Source organism: Apis florea, unplaced genomic scaffold (genome assembly GCF_048593485.1).
Source record: "Apis florea isolate Af1SG1 unplaced genomic scaffold, ASM4859348v1 contig_3797_pilon, whole genome shotgun sequence".
Lineage (NCBI taxonomy): Eukaryota > Metazoa > Arthropoda > Insecta > Hymenoptera > Apidae > Apis > Apis florea.
The window spans coordinates 51,446-70,600 of NW_028256859.1; the positions used below are offsets into that span (position 1 = coordinate 51,446).

General features: G+C 30.2%; 1 protein-coding gene across 2 annotated transcripts in view; it reads left to right on the forward strand.

The window, feature by feature from the left end:
* Positions 1 to 19,155, forward strand: part of LOC100869731 (uncharacterized) — a 92,747-nt gene that overhangs the window by 20,390 nt on the left and 53,202 nt on the right. For both annotated transcript variants that reach the window (XM_086915811.1, XM_086915812.1), the window contains exons 3-4: positions 2,119 to 2,268; positions 4,969 to 5,112. In XM_086915811.1, the coding sequence (XP_086771937.1) occupies positions 2,119 to 2,268; positions 4,969 to 5,112 (294 nt within the window). The remainder of the gene's footprint in view (positions 1 to 2,118; positions 2,269 to 4,968; positions 5,113 to 19,155) is intronic.

Sequence of the window (19,155 nt, forward strand, 5' to 3'; positions counted from 1 at the left end):
CTTTATGCTTCACAAATTTTAAGAAAGATCTTAAGATCATTATCTAAAGATCATGTGAATTACAATTTACTAATTGACGAAGCTTTCCAATTAAAAACTACGTACAGGATATATATGAAACAATTGACATACTAATTCTGCAAAATTTCTTATTTGAATAATAAAAAAGATAATCATTTTATTTATAGTAGGATTACATCATTTATCGAAATCCATATCATATTAGCTGCAATTTATCTTTTTTAATGCTCGTTGCTCGACTTTCTTATAATAGTTTGTATAATCATCAATCATCACGATTTATTGGAATAACAATTACAACGATAATTATAAAAAAATCATCTTTGACAAGTCAGAATGATACAACTTATGTGTATTTTTGTATTATAATTTAACTCCAACAAATTTGATCATTTCCATTTCGTATTATTAATATTCAACGTATTTAATTGGACATTTCATACAATGGCTTCTACGAAACTTCTCCGTATAATTGCAATCGCATAGCATCTCTGTAATTGATACCTTAGAATGCCAATTATTCAGACATTAATCATCCGTAAATTGATTCGCCTATGAGAATATTATGTATTCTCGTCGACAGAAATTCTTGACTTTGAGACGTGGAAACAGTCGCGTGCTTATATTCAAGATCCTTAGATTTCTATACTCGAGAATTTCGTGGAGATAATCAATAGTGGAAATATTATTACCAGATTACTGAAACTGATTCCTAACTTGCTATGTAGGTAATCTATCGCAATTCTGAGATGCAGATTGGCAGATCGAATGTAAAATTCATTAATCAACGATATTCGAGGGAATCACGATGTTTCATATTACCTTTAAATTGTTAATTTCAATTTTCAATTTTAATCAAAGTATCCGTTTAAGAATAATCTTGATATTAATTTTAATTTTGTATGTAATAATAATTGAGATTTTAATTTTGTATTTAACGTATACGAAATACATTAAATTTGTAGACATTGTTTGCAGACATTGTCTACACACATTGTTCATGAATATTATATGTGAGCTGTTATATACATTGTGTCACGTGCTGTAATATATTATGTGCCCATATCTTACAGTACTCTGCTAATTGTCTCCAGGTACTTAGAAACCTTGTTCATGTACGTGAAACTGATATATAATCGAAAAACAATATATTTTACCATTCTGTCAAATTTATTAGCCCTAAAAAAAAAATCTGAAAATTTTTCAGATAATGACTACTTAAAAAATATATTTTTATAACAAAGATATGGCATGTCTTTCTAAATAGAGATATAATTCTAATTTCTAAAAAACTCATTAAAATTTAATGTAATGTATTATTCTAGGCAAACAATAATAATAATAACAAATGATCCATTCTATATAATTCTCTGCATCGATCTTTGCACCTTGCACAAAAACAAGTGAAAATCTCAAGAATGTGGCATCCACCGCGCCAATGATGTCGCAAAGCTCATTGTTGTACGATCGTGAAAACGTGACATCGTAAAGAACGCTTGATCTGATTAGCTTTGAAATTCGCAATTAACGAAGAGATTCGTATAACGAGATTGTGCAGATTTTTTTCAGAGATTCCAAAATTCTTGGGAAAAATATTTGGATAGATATACATTCGGATACAAAATATTACAAATAAACCAGTTCGAATAGCAATAAGAGAATATGAATACAGGCAAAGTTTTTGACGGTTTTTCAATAAACGTTGACAACGACTAAAAGAGAGAAACATCATTTCTGAAAAACGTTTTCGAAAAATATATCGATAAAAATGTATCATATTCTTTTACAAAAATAAAATGTAACGGGAAATACTACAAACATTTTCCAATAAAACGATATTAATATCGTTGTTATTTAAAAAAAAAAAAGAAAGAAAGAATGAAAGAAAGAAAGAAAAAATATTAGAATTTCACGTAAATTGAAATTTGAGAAAAGTTTAAAAAAAAGAATTAAAATTTTGTTATCTCTATATTCATATTTCTTGAAAATTGTCTCTCGTAAACTCGTCCATAGGTTCAAACGTAATTACGTTCCACGTTGCAATAAAAAATACAAGTTGGACGATGAATTTATTAAAAACTTCCTTTCATATTTCAGATGAGTTCAGAAGTAAAGTTGCCTGTGAGAATGATGTCATCAATCTTGTCTGTCATCCAGGACAGAGGGTTGCCATTTTCAGTGCATCGTTCGGTAGAACGGAGTACGAATCCCTTCAATGTCCACAACCCCACGACGTGAAGGAGGAAAGTGAGTAGAAAATTGTAAAATCTTAAAATTTCGCTTCTTAATATCACCATTACGTGATCTAAAGCTTAATGGATTAAAATTAATCTTGATTTCACGGCACCTGTAAATCTAAACCTTATTTTTGTTTCGCGTAAAAATTGTAAAAAGGTTCGCTTGTAAAACTAAACTTTCGACCATCGAGGAATAAGTTTTTAGCTGTTGGAAAGATTTAAAAACGCGCTTATATAAGTTAACGTCTTAATAATTCTGCTAAATATCGTTCTCTCGAATCGTGAAAGCCCTCAAGGAAAATAACGGCCAAAAAAGATATTTGGAAGTTAGCCGGGTCATTAAATGTTTACGCGAGCGTAAACATTCATGGGCGCGCTGTTAAAGCAAGAGCATATATCTACCCTGTAATGGTATGCTTATGAATCTCAAACCTGTTTTTTGGAAGATTTATTTAGCAATATCAATATTCGAAAATCTTTTTATCTCGACGAAATATTATTCTTTAATCTTATCTTACATTTTTTACATTTGTAAAATAGCCTTTGATTATTTTTTTCTTCATTTCAACATTTTCTTCATTTTTCTTCATTCAAGTCCATTAATTTTATTAAAATGTTCTAAAATCAATAATTTTTGTTGAATAAAATAAATCATGCGGTGATGTTTGTTTTCTAAAGATTGGAGGATCGATATTTGTTCTTTCTTTCGTGTTTATGTTCTTGAGCGGATTGTGCAAAGAATAAATCAAATATGTATCGATATTTAAATCACAATTTCATTATCATAAATTAAAAATTATGTATCGAAATAATATTTTACGTGTTTAAAATTCCTTTCAAAAGGTCAAATATACTTAAAAATTTGTATATCAAGTTCTAAAAATCTTAAAAACATCTGTTCCTTTTTTTCATTTCATTAAATTAGTTCAAATAGTCCACGATGTTAAAACAAATCCATGAAATTGCACATTTGCATTCAATGGCGGTTCGAATCGATTCAAAGTGGTGGACTTTACGGAGTTGGAGGTTGCTATCAAGCTATTCGTGACGTTGTCCAGATGGCATCTTCGTGAGGATAGCAACCCTCGAAAACATTGAAATGCTATCACTCGCTGTGAAAGGTTTTTCTTATTCAATGACTTCGCCTCTTCCTGATCTCGTTAATCAACGAATTTTTCTGTAAATGAGCTCGATCTCGATTTTCCAGTCGTAAACGTGCGCGTGGAAAAGTATTTCAGCGCATTCCGCTGAATCTTAAACGTTTTATTTCCGTAAGATAATACGTTTGAATTTTTCTTCGACACGTAGATATGAAAATCAGAAAGTGGATATTTTCGACGAAATGGAACAGTTTCGAACAATTTTTGTAATATAGGTTATTTGAAAAGTAAAATTTTTAGTTTTAAATCTCTAATTTAAATTTCTCCTCCGATATCAAAGTACGTTAAATATTATAAAAATTGGAAAAAGTTTTGATAATAATCGTGAATACATACATATGAAATTTTATATTATTCGTGTCAGTATAAAAATACTCGCGTAACAGTTATTGTGTTACGCATGAAAAATTAATGGTTTTACATTTTTTGTATTTGATTAACTCTGGAGAATTATCTTTATCGTTTAGAATAAAATGACAGTTCTACAGTTCGTTCGATTATTAAAATTCAACATCTACCGTTTCTTTCGACAAAGATTTTTATTAAAATATCTGAAATTAGATCAGAATGGAACTCTTTATTAATTTTCTCTATCGAATAAATTCTCGAATCAATGAAATCCTTCTCGCGGTCGACGAGGCAATATAACCAGTTCAAAAGTTTCCTCCCGTGTTCTTTAATTCCACTCGAACGTGACAATGAAATACACGTATAATAGTCGTTTCACGAATGATTCTCTATGGTATTGTTACCCACGATTTTCAATTTGTGTGTTCCCTAGTCACGTGACATATAATTCGGTTTTATCACGTGAATAGAAGACAAAAGAAACTTGTCATAACGATGACAGAGTCAATTTTGACGCGATTCAAAAGAGGATGTGAAAATTGATGAAATTATAATTTAATTCCTCGAAAAAAATACAGAAAAACGATGGTGTGTTATTAAAGATTAATACATTAAATTTGTTCAATTTTATACACGCTTAATTAATATCAGGAAATATTTATCAAAGATTCTTTCATTCTTCATCTTGAGTCAATGAAACATTTAAGAAAATATTATATAATTTATTCCTTTATATTTAATCACTTGACCAAATCCAATTTCCATAGATTTATTTCGAATTCCAGGCAAAAAACGAAGGAAAGATACCTTTCTTTACGCGATCAATATTCTCAGAAAATAAAGCTGGGGAACGAAGGAAACAAAAATACAAAAGAAAACAAAGCAATCGAGAGATTCGTTTCAAAGTGAACAAAAAGGAAATAAAACAATGCTTTGTATTCGTACGAGAGGGATACGGGATTCATGTCAAGCGTGGGATTATTAACCGTAGATTGATGAAGTTGACATTTCCATTAAGCGCGGTGAAGTAGTCACAGTCAACCTTTAATCCGACATTCAGTTTTCATCCGGCGAACGATCCATGCAATTACCGATAAGCTGGAAAGCCATCTCTCTCTCTCTTTCTCTCTCTCTCTCTTTTTTTCATCCTCGACGAAAGTACGGACAAATGCGCTGAATAGATCAATTTTGTCTGGTTACAGCTTGCATGGCATCGTACGCGACAGAAACCGTGATGAATTTGTGCCATGGAAAACGACGCTGTTCGGTGGTCGCAAACAGTTCAACATTCGGTGAACCTTGTAGCCCGGAAAGCAGAACGTATTTGAAAGTTGTTTACACGTGTGGTGAGTTTGATTAATATATATTATATATATATTATAAACGTATTAATTATTATTATATAATGAATGTATCTATTGATTTTCGTTTGAATAAAAATAGATATTATAAGTGAATCGATACTCGGTTAAAAAGTTGTTGATATTTTAAATTGTATATATTCATCGAGTACTAATTCATATATTACTCTTTATTGTATATAATATATAAATTTAGATTTTTAAAATCTCTATAATTATTATGACAGATATTATTTTGATTTAAGATTGGGTAAGAAGCATGAAATTTATTTTACATTTAATTGAAAATTAATTTGCGGTCAGGCGGGATAATAATTAATATTCATAATTGAAATAATTTATCTTTATACTTCGAATCAATTTTAAAGCAAAGTATTTTCAATTAATCATTTAATTTCTCAGTTTCTCAAATATTTAACCTCATTAAACAATCCAAAATGAACTTTCTTCATTTATTCAATTGGATAATTACCAACAGATCCGTATACTAATCACAGCTTCATTAAAGAAATAATTTCCAATGCTGCTACCTACCTCTTTCCATCCACCCATTAATGTAAATTGATACAAATATTCTCATTTCATTTATTATCTTTTAATTTATTATTCCACAAAACATTTCAACGTTAATTTAATTCTACCGATTGTCCATAAACTCATCAATCTCAATCTCTTCGACACGATATCACACGTATTACGGATAAATTTTTCAAGTGAATTTTTAAATCGCTATTTTCATATACATTCGGTTATTATTCGCAGAACGCAGGGAGAAATCGATAGTCGAATGTTATAACGCGCTTCATCGCGAATATTTGGGACGAATTTGGACATTTTTCACGTGCGACAAATGGAGCGGAACATTTGTTTCCCGCGAAACGTCATATTCTCTGTGATCTCTTATGAAACGCCCCGGAAAATTGTTCGTTCTTACGTAATAAATCACCGCGTATTTTTAATGCACGAGTGAAAACAAGGGGGATAGCGGCCAATTTAATTTGGACCGCGAACAAACACTACCTCGTGATCAAACAATTTTTACAAACAATTTCACATCCAAGACGCGTTAATTCGTATCGCTTAATAATAAAAAATTTTATTTGATTTTTTTTTTCTTACACATTTAAAAAATATTCCGATTCGATGATCGTGTAATTATATCGTGCGTTATATGAAACGTTCAGTTTTGTTAAAATAAATCGATGAGGGATAAGATTGAAATGAAAATACTAAAATTTAAAAACTGGAAAATATTATACACGTTCCATTAACTCAAATAAGAATTATTTTATAAGAGTTTCATTTCCAATTTCATTTCATCCAACATATAATTACACTTGTCATTTAAATTTACATCTTTTCTTTAATAAACATTATTTAAATGAAACGTGTGTCCAAACAATAATCTGCACAATCTATTTAAACAATTTGAAATAATCAAAAGGAATAAAATAAAGAAATTTTTTAACAGATTTTTAACAGACAAAATACAGAGGTTGACAAGAATTTTCCAGAGGTGTTTTTCATCAACCACGAACAGTATATAACCGATTATAGATTTGTTTGTTTGGCAATCGTGCCAAACAAGGCTCTAGATTAATATGTATGAACTGAAAACGATGGCAAAGATCGACGATATCGAGAAATATCGAGAAATAGAATGATTTCACAGCACGATTAGCCTTCCAATTAAAGTGTCAGCTATAAACAAACAGAATTCTATTGATTGGAAGACTGCAAAGTCATCATTCTATTTAACTTTGTCTCTGATATCAGCCCCTAGTCGATCTTTGTCACTGTCCTCAGCCAATAACAACAATGCACGTGATGACAGAAGATCGAATAGAAAGGGAGATACTTTGGCCGGCCATCTTTTGGTGCAATGCACTATATTTAACCCACATTTGTCCCTCCGGGTGATGCAGCAATCGCATCATGTTACTCTGTTCACAATTAGCTTTTTCCTCTTCTATTATTACCAAATAAAACGTGTGACGTCACGTGTTGAAAATCTAGAGGCTTGTGGATGACAGAGACTGTTTCAATTCGGGATCTAATGAGCAAGCAACATCCGCCATCAAGTCGGAAGTCCATGTTACCGGCGTCGATTGACCCAAAAAGCTCGAGGACGATTGACACGGCCTTCCGGCTCGTGGTAAGTTCTCCCGCTGATAGCTTTCCACGGGCGAGCGGCCCGTTTCTACATTTAATAGCCAGTCAGTCCATGAACGAAAGTAATCGCTTAATAGCCATTGTTTGGACCGGTGGCAAGTGAATAATGATCTGTCGTATTCCATTCGAAAGTTCCACCATTGGTAACCTTTAATACTTGGAATTCGCCAATTTTCGACCACGTTAAATGGGAACGAATTCTTCTCCTGAATTTCTTTTCATTCCGCTTCGAGATAGACATTTCAATGAGCTTTGATGAATTTCAGGCCGTTATCTAATTATATACTACTTAAAGTTTGGCCATTAAACTGGGATATTTGAAAAACGAGAAGTTTTAAACAATATTCCTTTTCTTGTTTAATTGTGAATAAATTCGACGGTGAGTTAGGTCGAGTGCGTGAAGGGGCATTCCCTGAGAATGCAAAAGAATTTTCAGAAATGTGTGTACGAGGCTCTTAATTTTTTTGCTCGTTATTCAGATGAGATTCTCAATGAGAGAAAACTTTGTATGCGAACAATTAATAATTTATGATCGAGGCGTGATCGAGAAAATCAGAAACCTAAATTAGAAACTAGCAATCGTGATATACGATGTGCATATCTAATATATTCGAGTTATCAGGAAATTTCTTAAAAACTTTTTTCTTGAATAATGAAAATCATCGTAAAAAATGTAATTTCTCTGAAGAAATTAAACGCACCATACTTTTCCTTTTACTTAAAATAAAGACAGATCCAGCATTCCTTACACTGCACATCTCTCTATGCGGTATTTCTTTTCATAAAATAATAAAAATTTCACCTTCATTAAAATTCTAAAAAGAACACAAGTATAATCTAATTTATATTAAACCAACAAACGAGGATGTTAATCAAATTAAAACATTCCCAAGGAAGCTCCATAAAACACCCGAAAAGGAAATCCCGGAAAATCCCAGAGAACTCAATTTCAATCGTTCTAACTTTCAAATCCCATTAAACTCGGGCGAAGATCGAGCGGAATCATCCCGACCAGAATCCTTCTGCGACCGTCGAAAGCACGCGCCCCAGAAATCATTCCGCCTTCTTCTCAGAGAAACAAGCACTTCTCACGATAGAAGTAAAAATCCAATATGAAATATGGGCCAAAAAGTCCATGGAATCGTTTTTCTTTTATTTTCCGATATTGACAATATATTATTTTTTCTATCAGTAATTGCTGATGATGTTTTCTACTGTTAATTCAAATTTCGCAATTAAACGATTTATGATTTTGTGTGTAATGATAGTATTAATGAGTTTTGTTCCTAACACTTCTAATGTTTCTTTTGAAAGAGTAATGAATTAATGCCAAATCAATTAACTTAATAATCAATGGACTTCTATTATATTTATTCAGTCATATGTGTCGTTTATTTTTTAGCAAAATTTATTGAAATTACATTTTGATTATTAAATAATCGTATTTTAAAATAAATATTAATATTTATTTTAAAATAATATTAATATTTATTCGATTTAATCGATTCAAGAATATTTCACATAAGCTTGTTTTTCTCGAAAAATCAATAATGGAAGTTTTACCATCGCTATTATTCCGAACTATTTGTTCCCTGTCGGGTTCATATAAATGGAATTCTATTGAAATTTGACATTAATTTATCGTCCTTTCAAGTCTCCTATTCTACTTGTGGTGACATCTAGGAATAACTATCTATTACCAAATTTGTATATCAACGAGTATATATGCGATCATAAAATGCAAACTAACAATTAAAAAACATTATCTCTATACAAATAGAAAAAAATCATATGTAATGTTGTTAATATCAAAAAAACAAAAAATATTTTATCAAACTCTTCTACTCTATACTTCCTATAAAAAACCATTAATTAATAAAGGATCACGTTTAAGAACAATCTTATAAAAATCCATTCGATAGGTAATTTCGTAATCTTTCTGTTTTGGATCATCTGTTCTTCTTTTGGATCATCGTAATATATTTTTAAAAACCAAGTCTTTATCCACTAATGACATTTTCGAATACACACACAAATCTATTCATCGAATAAGTCTTCGTGGAAATTTTCACAATATCAAACCTTTAATAAGTCTTGAAGAAATCCCCTCGTAACGCCTGGTTATTCTCATTGTAACACAAGCAAAAGATAGATCTTTTGGACTTCACTTTCTTTTTTTTTTTTCCTACTTTTCTTCGGTTGAAACACACCACTGGTCCGCGGATACTTTTAATGGCACTCGTCGCGCAACATTGTCGGCCGGAAACGACTGCTTGCACATTGTAGGCGAGTTTATGACACCGGCTGGGATCGGCAAAGAGGAGAAGAAAATAAAACTCGTTAAGGATGTTTCTACTTTTCACAAGTTTTCTTTTTGGCGAAAGTTTTGGGGAGGAGTTAATGGAGAATTGTCATGGGTGAAACGAGTAGTGTGTTTGGTGACTGATAGATGTATGGTATCAAGACTTTTATGTTTAAAATAATAATTAAATTAAAACAATAAGAAGAAGGAAGCAAAAAGGTAATAGATATTGTAGAGGTCTTGGTTTTTAGATTTGGAGATTCTTTTTTATAGAAATATAATTGCTGTCTTGATAAATATTGTATTAATGCAGATCCGAAAATATTATAGTTACAGTTATTGTGCTGTATCTTTTTATAAATGTCTCCAAAGTTTTTTTGTAATCTGGATTCACGTTTAATGGCCTTCTTTCTCATTTCTATTTTTACTTTAATGGTTTTTGTTTTGTATTCCTTTTTTTATAGTTTTGTCTTAATTTTCTGCAAAGTTTCATTTGGGACTGGTTGTTAATTGCTAATCAGATCCAGAATTTCTTGGCTTTTCTTTTTTTTTATGATTTTTTTCTTCTACTCCAATTTTCTCTACATGTCTGTTTCTCTTTTTCTCTTCATATCCTTTTTTCCTCTTTTCTATCTTTGTTTTTATCTTTTTTAGCATTTTATATAATTATTCTTATTGTTATCATTAATATTCCGATTGATATAAATGTATTTATTTATTTATTTATAAATTGAATCTCTGATACTAATTATCATCGTAGATTAATTCCATAATATAATATTTTTATATTATTATCATATATTATAAAAAATTTCTGATTAAAAATTCAACAATATTAATATAATGGATATGTTTGAGTTAATAAATTGATCACGAAATTCAGCTTTAAAAAAAAGCTTTAAAAAAGCTTTCCATAAAGATTTTATCTTAAAAAAAAAAACGCTGAATCACTCTTATGATGCAATATGTATTAACTGTGTACATTTTATGCATTCTATCAAGCTGTTGCAGAAATTGCAAAACATCATTCTATAAATATAATCTGATAATCTCGACAGGTTACACGTACTCATTAAATGAAGAATGGAACAGAATCAACAACAAATATACGAATGCAAATATTCTCCAACATTCTAATTATATATTAATTATTCGTGCTACTTGAAGAGGAATCAAAATGATCTTGAGGTTAATACAATATTAATATGCAATGATGGCATATTTGTATTAAATCGATGCAATGAGCCATTATTTCATTAATGTTAATTTTGAGCAATAACGCATAATATGCAAATTTAAAATATACGAAACATTAGTTTTACTCGAAGTATAAAATTCATTAATAAATATATAACAAATAAAAATATCTTTTATCTAATATTTTTCAAAATTTTGAAAAAGAAGTTACTCTCAGTTACTCTCAACGTATTACTATAAATTTCCACAATGTTTCGTATTCCAATATTTCTTCTTTTTCAATTTTATCTCGAAGATAAAATAAAATTATTTTTCATCGAATACAAATTCCGTTTCAAAAAAAAAAATCGCAAAATTTAACAATAAAGAATTAAAAGAATTCTATTTCTTTCATTATATCAGCAATTAGAAGAAAGTGTTCGAAATTTTTGTTTCTATCAGTTTTCCAAACGATTTTCCATTTTATCCACGAAATGGAAAATCGACTGTTCATGGCGACGATCAATTCGAGTAATCGATGGAATGTTTCACGTACTCAGTTGAACGCTTTTTTTTAAATCCTAGAATTTTATACGCCGATCACACCACTTCTATTTTCAGATATTTTTTTGCGAATAGACTACGCTTGGATTCCGGATAAAATGTTCGGATCATGATTGAGCATCGTTGACAACAAACTCGATATGTTCAAGATTAAAAATTATATTTTAAATTAGTGCCAGATATTTTGATAAGATCGAGAGAACTTAGATTTAAAATAATAGTAGATATGTTACTACAAAATTAAATAAATATTAAAATAACGAAAAATGAAATGGTTTAAAGAAGGGAATGTGAAAGAGAAGTACAATATGATTGTCTTTCGAAATTGTGAATAAAGGTTAATAAACGAAGATAAGGAAAGAATGATCATAAGGAGTCGTAAGCGAAACTCGATGCAAATACAGGTTCGTATTATGCAAATATCGTTGCATCGCTATATCGTAGAATACGATGCGTTTAATATAAATGTAAATATAACACATAATGTGCCAAGTTAATTAGCGGAACTCTCTTGAATGGAAATCACAACGTCGAAAGAAATGTAAATAAAATAAACCTCGCTCTATTTTCTTTGTTATTGTTTCAACATTCTGTAAGATTTTGCGTGATTTGAGTAAGTGATTGAGTAATTTCGTTATAAGTAAATATACAAAAGATAATATCAACAAAAATATAAAACCACTTCAATTTTTCTTCAAAAAACAAAACAAATTTTTGAGATTCATTTCGAAGTTATATAAGTTTCTTTGTATTGTCAATCTTTTTATTTATAATAAATAGATCAAATTAGAAATCTGAATTATGTGATAAATCACAATTTCTCTCATGAACAAAATAACAAAGAATTAATTTCAATCCTGTATAAATCGAACGCTCAAAAAACAATCATCGATCCTTGCAGTCTCATTTATCCTCAAACTATCGTGCATTTCACCGCAGAGATATTTCTCCCGAACAAAATTTCCATCTGTCGTCAGTTTTCTTTTCATTACGCCTCGATTTATCGAATCCCACGTATCTATGGAACAGTGCTAATTAGCGGTGCATTAGAAAACGAATGTTTCGCGCATTGCATTCGTATGCACCGACGAAAAAACAGCCTGCTCGCAAAACAGAAGTCATTAATCAATGCTTTTGTTTGTGAAACATTCTCACCGATATAAAAGTAAAAATCTTGTCGAGATATTCCTAAATGCACGACAAAATATTAAAAATGTTTTACGCGCCAAAATTAAAATATGACAGGAATATGACTTCTCTTTTAAAAAATTTTTTTTTATTACATATTTTTATACATCTTATCCATTTTTACTATACATCTGCACAGGCGCTTGAGATTGTGTATGAAACTACTCTCATCGAAGCTCGAATTTTTAGATTTTTCTATCCAATTCTTATATACGATCAGTACATTCTACAAATTCGATATTTCTTTGAATCGTACGTAAAAGACTTTAGGTTCTATTGAAGACACATTGCCTATTATTCGTGATTATCAAAAGAGATCGTTTTTCTATTCCAAAAGTTTTATATTTTCGAGGAGGTGCGTTCGAATCCTTTTTGATAACACTTATGGTTTCTAGACCAAAGAAAAAGAAGAGTAAGAGAAGGAAAAAGTAAAAAAGAAAAAAAGGCAACGTATACAAAAAAAAAAAGAAGGAAGAACACAGTGGACGATATTCTAATTTAACAGTGAGTCATGTATGCCATAAGCCGTGGTTTTTCCACAGGCGAACAAAATATGCGCATACGTTCAACCCGTGAAAAAGCTTGGAGAATAATAAGCGTGCACGCCACCAGGGCCACAAATATTCTTTCTCGCGGGATCGAATTTCACCCTCGTATCCCCTGGGCGATTTTTATCGCGGTAAGTTACGACGAAGAACGCCTATTGCATCGTGTCAACTTTTCTTGCGTGACGACGTTTCAGCGACAGCCCTCCGCTGCTCTCGCTAATCCCTCTGCGATGCTTGAAAGATTGAAAAAGTTGGAAAATTTAAGACAGGGGTAGGAATTTTCTTGCTCCACGTCCCTTTCGCTAATAAAACTTGAATGATTTCGATGATTAATTCGAATATTACGAATATTTCTTCCGCATTCCTTTAAATATTGCCACCATTTGAAATTTCTTTGACTTCTCCACTCGATTTTGTCTCAATATCTCCTGTCGATTGCGTTGTGGAAAATTTGAAATCAAAAAATTCGTTAGACGAATTTCTTTGTTTCATCTGCATCTCTTAAATATTACCAGAAATTCTTTGATATTTTTATTCGATCATTAGATTTTGTCAAAATCTTCTCGATAAGTGATTATGATACGTGTATCGCGAAACTCGGTGAAGTAGAATGTGATATTCAAATCCTGTTGCAAAGCGACGATACCTGTTCTTCGTGCTGTTGCCAATATCAGACTATTGGCACGAAATAATTATAGACACGATCTCAAAATCTAATTGGATTCTCATGAATTATCCTCGAGCATCAAATTACTTTAACACCTGATAATTTGTTATCATCCTCAGTCTTATTAAACAGGTTATTAGTTTGCTTCTGATACAACGAGCCATACTTAATTTTTTTTTTGTTTCTCGTGCAGGAAGATTTGGAAATTTTTAAACTACTTTTTGGAAATTAATTTGTTTAGTTCACGATACGATGGAAAATATATACGTGACACGTTAGATCATGTATGAAGAAAAGTTTATTCAGGGAATCAGGAACACGATGCAACCTTTTCCACTTCATTTGTCCTCGTTAAATTTTCCCGATGACGGGTCTGGTGAAAGCGCAAGTGCTGGCGAAAATGGAAGAATAAGCGAAAGAAGAAGAAGAAATAAAAAGAGGGTAGGCAATAATAAGAAGAAAAATGAAAGTGAAAATAAGACCTGTCAAGGAAACGTCTTCAATTTCATTATGGATCATCGAATCGATGTTGTTTTTCAAAAATGAGAATCAACAATTTCTATCGAATCGCAAGAGATATTCATTCCCTCTTGCACTTTTAGATTATTTTCAAATAAAAGATAAATTCTAATTTTTATTAAACATGAATTACTTTGATAAATTCACTTTAATTGAATTTATAATCTTTCAAACTGAAAAATACTTTCATACAGTATCTTGAATTCAATAATAATTTATTTCAATTCTTTTATTATTAATTATCTCAATTCTCCAACTTAAAAATTTGTCTTTAATTTTATTACTTAATCTCCTTCGTTCACTTCACAATCTTCACAAAATTTCAAATTTCTTTTTCACCAATTTATCTATCGCCCTTCGCAAGAACACGAGAATTTCCAGTTAAAAGTCCATTGAAATGTTTTTCAGCATCCGTTAGACGATCGAATGATGTTCGAACGACGCGACGGAAGTAACATTCCTCGAGGACGAGAAAGAAGGGCAGAGCAAATAACACGGAACGAACGCGAGGCGGAAACGAGCAATGTCTTTCGTGATTTCTAAATCCTCTGTTCCGTAGGACAGACGTTCTCTATTCCGTTATCACGGCTGGTAAAATACGGAGGAATTACGGCCAATCGTGATACTCGGCCTCGATTTTTCGAAAAGCCGGAATACCTCTCAATTCCTTCTTTTTCGTATTTCCGTCTAACACTCCACTTTGCTTTCCGATCCTTCATTATTCTACGTGAATTAATTCTCTCTCCTTTTGTTAACTGAACCGTGTCTATAAAATGTTATTAACCACGTATAAAACTGTTAACGAAATAATATCAATTGCATATTGTATTATTTTATTGTCGGCCTAGTGTTTGAAATTCATAAGAAAGCTTGAATGAATATATTCCTCGAAGTTGCGCGAAAGAACGTATAATTTGAAATATTGAAGCAATTTAAAAAATATGTATTAATTGTAAAAATGAAATAAGCGATATTTAAATATATCAAAGATTGTTAAAATAAGAAATATCTGTAGATATGTAATGGATAAATAAATTGGATTAATATAATGCGTTGAAAGAATCGAGCGACAAGAAAAGAGACGTTGAAATAAAGTTAAAATTAATAAATAGAAAGGTATCGCTGAAACGAATAAATTTAAATCGATTTTTTCGCCAGAAATTCCAATTACAAGGAGATTAATACTTGTTATCGGTAACAAGTTTGACATATTTCCCATTCACCCTTTAACAATCTCGAAGTGAATTATTCCTCAATAAAAATTAATCGTTTCACTTCCGTTGCCATGTATGCTCGTTTCACTGGATTAAATAAGATAAAAAACGACAAATAATTACATTTTAATTAGCGAGAAAAATTTCATAACGTAACATTATCATTTTAATTAATCGAAACATTTTTGCATGATTATATAATTGTGCATCTAATTTAATCATTTCGTTATCCAATTTTGCTTATTTCTTTTTACTCCGTTGCATTTTTATTAATTTATAATAATTTTTTGAAAATCTTGTTGAATATAATTATTAAAAGAAATTAAAAGAAAAATGAAATCAATGCTTCATTCATATCTCTCTTCGCATTTTCCATTAATGAAAAACGATATACATATATCATATCATTTATGTACGAAGTATGTAATTTCATAATCTCGTAATGGAGATATACATCTCATACATCTCAGATATATTTATAAATTTTCATCAAATAATTCCATTTTAAAATAAAAGATTTGAATACTCACAAATTGCATTGGAATGTATTTTATAATATCGTTTTTTAAATTTTCTTTCTAAACTAGATGAATCAATATCAGAATACTTAATATATTAACTCTTCTTTAGACTAAAGTAAAGTACGATCATATATCGAAGACGAAACTAAACACGACGATGTAATCCCAGAAGTTGATGCATGTGCCAGGATAGTTATATACCAAGATATATATGTTATTTTCATCCAATCCCTTCGTTGGTTTGAAATAAAAATGAATATCGTGTCATTTTTGAGAAATTTCTATCATCAATATTATTGGATATCTATTAAAGAAAAGAAAAAAAAAAAGAAAATCATCATCGATAAAAAACATTTGGTATACTTTAATAATAATTTTCTTATAATTGTACCATTAAAAATATAATTTTGCAAACTCTTTTTAATTTTTCTTTCAAGTTTTATTAACTTATATATTAACTTTTATATAACAATCATAATAAAAATTATAAATATCGATGTTTTACGAAAATTTTAAAATCAAGCTTCCTTTTTTTTCTTTAATTTTATTCTATTTTATTTTTTTTCTTCTTTTCCTTCCTTTTTAAATTAAGATCGAACGTGCATACGAAAAAAGAGGGAGCGATTTCCCTCGAAATGTTTGACAGAATCTTTAAAGTAAATATCTGGGATGACGTATTCTTGGGCCAAGAAAGCTGTTTAAAAGCTTCTCAAAGGATCTCATGTCCTGATTCCGAAATTGCTTCTTGGCACGGAATAAACGGAAGAATATTCGTTTTATTTTCCTCGTTTTTTTTTTTTTTTTACCTTTGTACAGATAAACTTATTCCCATATTCACATCGGTTTTTCCCATCGTGCTTATTTTCATTTCTCATCTTTCCTTCTCTCTCTCTCTCTCTCTCTCTCTCTCTCTCTTGCTCTCTTTTACTTTTACGTCTTACTCGCGACGACTTTGTGGATTTATATTTAAGTTGATCATTTGATGAAAGGACTACTTGCAAGTAGATTCTTTTCAAATAAATAGTTATTGAATTATTTTCATTCAAAGTTATACTTTCAGTATTGAAAAGAAAATTTATAAATATCATTTTTAGAGTTTATCTATTGTATAAAAATATAGAAATTTAATTTAAATTATCTTCAATTTCACATGAAATAAAATTATATCAATGCATATATTAGATTTATGACACATTTGTTATTCTTTTCTCTTCGATTTAGTTATTATTTTATAATTTTTCATATGGAATATAATCATCAATATTCAAAAACACATTTTTCTTTTATTAAGAATATATTTTATAATATAAAACATAATAGAACAAGCTTTTCAAGTCCAATTTATATTCTCTAGATTAATAAAATAATTATTTTTTGATAATAAAAGAAATTTATTCATTTTCCAATATTAATTTTCTTAAATTTCTTCTCTCTTTTTGTTACAACCAAGATTTTATTTCTTTTTTTAAATATATCATTAAAATATCCATTATTATTCCCAAAAATTTCCATTATAATTTTCATCAAAGCTCTTCCCGTCTCATAACACATTCTCGATATAGCTCATCGCCGTTTCATTAATAAAAGTTATCACGGAATCCACACCTACACGCACAAAGAGATGGAATTTATTCGTGGGATCAGAGAACTCTATCGTTGAACTTGACCAGAACTTTTCTGGTATGTGGCAATGAAAATAATTTTGAAGGCGGTGTTCGAAACGTGGAACCAACGAATTCAATTGACCGAGACAGATCCTCGGCCGAGTTTTTTCCGATTTCCATTTTAAAGAGTGAATTACGCGGCATATGGCCGCCTCATGAAACATTGATGAACTAATCTCCTTCGAGGATTGACCGTACGTTCTGACTTTCAATCCTTGCCTCTCGAAACTTTGATTTCTCTCTCTCTCTCTCTCTCTCTCTCTCTCTCTCTCTCTCTCTCTCTCTCTTTCTCTTTTTATACTTGGATAAGATTATCTCTGCTTTTAAATTCATCAGAGACAAAATAAACTGACGAGAAATTAACTTGGATGAATTATTTCCTCGGTTGACTACTTATGATTATGGTTTGCGAAAAAGTCAATGTTCCGTTTGGAATATTGCCAATTAAGTGAAAGAACCGATTATTGTGTGCAATAAAAATGAAATATCTTCATTTTTAAATTACAGTTGAACAATGAAAAATGAATTGAAGTTTTCACTCGTGCCACACAAATATTTAATTACTCGTAAAGTTTGAATAGATTTGAGAGTAAAACTCTCGACAATTGATTTTAAGATTATTTTCAACCCAATTAATTTTCTACTTGCGAAAAATAATTCGAATAATTCGAGAAAGTTTAGAAAAATATATTTACATTCTTATTCAAAAAATTTCAACGTTTGGCAAATCACGAAAAATTGAAATTGTAACACAAATCTCGTTTCTCGATATATTCTTGATCATTCTTGATTCTATTGATCGATACAAATTCATAGAAACGTTCCAAAAGCATTCTAGATTATATATTTTGATTTTGTATAATATTCAACAAGATAATGATACAACAACAATAATTTGATTATGTAAATCTCACGAGTATACGAAAATCAGGTTACTGTTAGTTTATTACTCAGAGCAATGCATAATCATTACCATTGTGGTATTCTGCAGGCTAGTTACGAGTATTGTTCCATAGTGTGGACCAGTTTCCAAAGATCAGAAATGTTTGTTTGTTAATTGTAGCACAGAGTTCCAATTTCATTTTATTTGTTTCATTTAAAGGAAAAATAAATAAACAACTTCGAAGATCCGTTCAAATTGTATTATATATTTCAAGATTTGTCTTCTGAAATATTATTGTATCTATCATAAAGACCTAATGAAATCAATTATTTTATCTTCGTATATTAATTGCATTCAAAATCAGAAATGAAATTTACTTTAGTGACTATTGTTTGATATGCTAGAAAATTCTACATAGTGTTATTCTTTGATTGATATACCATAACTAGAATGAAATGTATTTTTAGGAATCATTCTAAGAATTGCAAATACAAAGCTTTGAGAAATGTGCATACTTCTGAATTTCATTTGTCTATCAAAACTGTTTGTCAAGCCAAGCAAACAGACTAAATAGCTATTTGACTCGAGCCCTTTGTTAGTCCATTTAAGC